Source organism: Panicum virgatum, chromosome 2N (assembly GCF_016808335.1).
Source record: "Panicum virgatum strain AP13 chromosome 2N, P.virgatum_v5, whole genome shotgun sequence".
Classification (NCBI taxonomy): domain Eukaryota; kingdom Viridiplantae; phylum Streptophyta; class Magnoliopsida; order Poales; family Poaceae; genus Panicum; species Panicum virgatum.
Window position 1 is genome coordinate 36196142 of NC_053146.1, and position 4329 is coordinate 36200470.

The window sequence follows — 4329 nt, forward strand, 5'->3', positions numbered from 1 at the left end:
ACTGTGCGTGGTTTCGTTAGCTACGCTGTCGCCACATCGCGAGATTTCCTAATTCCAAGACGGGGGCATATATTCATTCACGTCTGGAAGTTTCAGTCACACCTCAAAGTTTGTTAGCCTGGTTCTCTGGCCTTGATGGCTTCGTCTCATCAGACGGTTGGTAGCAATGAACAAGGCGTGACACGGTGGTGGTGATCTTTTGATTCGGAGAGCTAAAAGTGAACTTGATTTGGAGAGCATATTAGATGGATTGCAAGGGGCCTATCTTGAAAAAAGGGAAGGATGGCTGGTGAAGTGGCACGGATGAAAGCTACCAATCCCAGCAGTGTGCTGTTGTGTGCTGTGTGTGCATCACTTGGCTCTTATCTAGCAAGCTAGCAAGGGAGCATGCTATATAGTAGTACACGGCCTGCACGCATGCATAGTCGTTGTGCCATCTGTAGCTCTATAAATTGGTGCAGCTATTGGTCACCCCGTATCAAGTGATCATTCGCACTAGCAACCTTGCATTGCATTATTAGTACGTAGAGAGCGATGGCCAGAGAAATGGAGAAGGCAAGGAAGGCCACTTCTTCCCCTAAGGTTAGGGAACAAGAAACATATATCTTGTTTTGTATGATGCTTGCTTCAGAGATAGATATATTAGCATATGCATGCCATGCTTGTTATTGTTCATCTGTGGGGCTTCATATATGTTCCTGATGTCTTCCTCTGTAATTAAACTGGCCAAGCCAAGATCATTCCACTACTACTGGCCTTTATTAATTAATTAGGCAATTTCAAAATTTTCTTTACAGTTTCAGCCAGGTTTTTGTTCATCTTATGGTGAAGAAAGGGTTGCATCAAGCTACTTTACTTTATGCTGTATGAAAGCCAAGTTAGTCAACAAAGAAATATTATCCGTATTTTGAGTCACCTACGTGTTCAAAATATGTTCTTCGTTCCTTGCATATTTGTTAGTTTAAAACAGAACCATGATCATGTGGGGTAGAAGAGTGACGTGTCTATGCCTTGGTGCTTGTTGGTGTCCTTTAAGTTACGTGTCTTTTGTCATTTTATATAGGAGTATACGTCAGTCACTTTCAATTTAGTTAAAGCAAGGCTTGATAAAGAAGGAGTAATTAAAACTTTTGTTTCATTTTAACTGTCATTTTCTTAGCCTCTAATTTCATTGTCCATCGATCTATTATTGCTCAATGCAAGGCAAGCGCTCAGCTATTTGCATACCTCTAGCAGACTTTTGCTATCATTAAATGGAAATAATAAAAAAAGGACTTCTTTTGGATTGCTCATCTGAGCTTGGCTTTATTTTCTTCCCCATTTTTTGTACTCAGACGTCAACGATGAATGCTGGTCCAAAGAGCCCAGTAAGGAATGGAGGAGGTTCTCCGCCTCAGAAGAAGAACACCTCTGAGGTATATGAACTAATTAACACATAAATGTTTTCATGCTTATCTGACTGCTTATGTTAACAGTATGCTCTCAGAAAATATAAGGATGATTATTTGTATTCGGATAACAGAAGCTCCCAAAGCAGTATCATCATCCAAACTAAATAAAGGGTGTTCAGGAGTTTGATGTTTCTACAATATAAAAAATGTAGTATTCTTTTTTCATAAAAAACTTCTACTTGTCTCGGATATTTCCAACAATATATATTACTGTACACAGATTTTATTGAAAGATAATTTACTAATTAACAAACATGTAAACTACATGATTATTGTGGATTCCCAGTTTTGTTTCCAATGCGAGTTATTTGTATGTTCAGCTCATTCTGAGAACCATGCCACTTCTTACATTAAAATGTAAGCTCATAATATACATTCGTCACAATTTTGAAATATTTTTTTCTAAAGAATTATAAATTATTAGGTTCCCTGTGGTGGTTCTTTTCAAGTGTCCTAACTACTTCTGTACCCAGATATAGTCAAACTGGGTAGCTAGGAATGGATTCCGGCCATATAATATTGTTGGAGGGATATCATGCTTTTGGTTTAGTTATGGTCGTTTTCTATGTAATGGTCCACAGAATATATATACATATATATACATATATATGTATACATACATATATATATGTATGTATACACATATATATATATATGTATGTATGTATACATATATATATATATATGGCTAATTAATTTCAGGAGGAATATCCTCATCGTTATGATATGATTCTTTTCCTACGAAAAACTAATAGTCCAAAATGAGAAATGCATACAGGCCGCATGATGCAGTTACAATAATGTCGACACATATTGGGCTAAGCCTCATATTTGAATTTATATTGCACGTTAACATTCATGTGACCATACATTTGTATAGCCACGAGGACGGAAAAATGAGCAGCAAATCGTTCAGAATGGAGGTCAAGACCATGATGAGGGCAAACGCCGATCTCCAACTTCACAAACCTCACCCAAGGTTCCCAGAGAGTTAATTATATTTTTTTAAAGTACAGCCAGTATTCATTGTAAAAATGTATATGGCACTTTGAAGAATTTTCTGCTTGTAATAATAACAGAGATCACCAAGACTCGGTCAACCCCTGAGCTACTGTAGGCTTCACACTGAGGAGCGAGCAATAAGGCGAGCCGGTTACAATTATCAGGTTATACATATAAAAATTGGTCGCACACACAAGTAAAGATAAGAAACTAACAATTGAGGAGAATTTTTTTTTGTTTCCAGGTTGCAAGCAAGATAAATACACAGGAAATTATTCGGAGATTTGAAGAGAAGTTAGCACAGGTACTGATATATAAATTACTTAAATTAAATAAATCCAGACATTCCTGCAGACATGCAAAAAATTTCTTCATAATTTTGTCTGACTTTTACCAAAATTATTACATATTTTACATTTTGTAAATACAAAGTCGCGATATATATGGATGCAGTTGATGGAGGAGCGCGAAATAAAGCTGATGAGGAAGGAGATGGTTCCGAAGGCCCAGCTCATGCCATCGTTTGACAAACCATTCCACCCACAAAGGCAATTATTATATGAGCACATATCATGAACTCACTAATTATTGAGCTTGTCAGAGGCAAGAGATCAATAATTAAATCTTCATTAATCAGTATCTGAACTGATTTTTAGGAGAAAGACGAAAGTACAAAGGCAATTAATTAATCAGCATAGTTAGTACGCCAGTATTATGATGATTATAAAACTAAAGGGTATACAGTGCCACAAAAAATTAATTAGACTTTTGAGGACAAGATAAAAGGTTGGAAACAGTGGGGAAGAAACAAAAAAAAACTACCTCTTTTGGATGGTAGTTGTTCTATGTAGGCACAAATTAAAGAGTGACCGATTCAATGCATGCCATTTGAAGGAAAAGTGTACTAGCTAGGACAAATATGAGTTTTGGAGAGCTAGCGTGACAGTACTAGCTAGCTGCTCGTCGATTTCTGAAGAAACAAGTTAACTTATTAGTTGCATTATTAATTAATTCCCATGTAATTGAATTTGTGTGTGTAACGACATGCATGCATGCATGCGCAGGTCTACGAGGCCGCTGACAGTCCCCAAGGAGCCGAGCTTCCTGAAGCTGAAATGCTGCATCGGCGGAGAGTTCCATCGCCATTTTTGCTACAACGGATCAGCAGCCAAGGCCATCAAGTAGTAGCCTATGCATGCGCCTACAAAGTACAAGATGAAGTATTTTTTTGCCGTTGCCTGATGAACCTACATGCATATGTAGAAGTGGTTGCTGATGGATGTAAATTTCCCCGGCCTTAGCTTGCCCCTTCTTTTTCTCCTCTTTATCTTTTATATACTTCCTTTCATCTTTTTCTTTTCTTTTCCTCTTCTTGTTTTTCTCTTCCACGATGGGATCATCACACAGCTGAAAGCAAGGTAGGAATTAAACCATGCAAAAGGGGCCACTTGATCCGATCCGATCCGGACGATGCATGCATGCGCCATGTACGCCTGTCTGATGGCAGTAATAAAGCAAGGTTGCACATAGAGTTCCATGATATAGATGAGCCTTGTTTTGCTCCCGTTGCACACATGGACGTCACTTTCATAGAGGAAACTTGCCCTTGGATCTGAAACAGCTAGGTAGTATATAGCTGATGAAGGAGCTAGCACGCCGCATAGCATGCATATTAGCATGTATAGTTTCTCGATGGGATGATGGCGGCTCGACGACACGCGCCGCCGGAGATGGAAGAGGAGGAAGAAGAAGAAGCTGACGAGTAGCTGACATCGATCTATCGATGACAAGGGCGACGCACGCATCATGCTCAGGGCGCATGTCCATGCATGCAGCTTCAGACAAGCAATAATGATTTCTGGCTTCAGATACAATG

At 38.8% G+C, this 4329-nt stretch overlaps 1 protein-coding gene across 1 annotated transcript; it reads left to right on the forward strand.

The window, feature by feature from the left end:
• The first annotated feature begins 406 nt into the window (after window positions 1-406).
• On the forward strand, window positions 407-3997 carry LOC120660304 (protein TPX2-like). The gene is made up of 7 exons (XM_039938775.1): window positions 407-582; window positions 1335-1415; window positions 2332-2430; window positions 2531-2617; window positions 2698-2757; window positions 2907-3001; window positions 3518-3997. The coding sequence occupies exons 1-7, from the start codon at window positions 535-537 to the stop codon at window positions 3636-3638; spliced, it is 591 nt and encodes a 196-aa protein (XP_039794709.1). The 5' UTR covers window positions 407-534; the 3' UTR covers window positions 3639-3997.
• The last annotated feature ends 332 nt before the right edge of the window (window positions 3998-4329 follow it).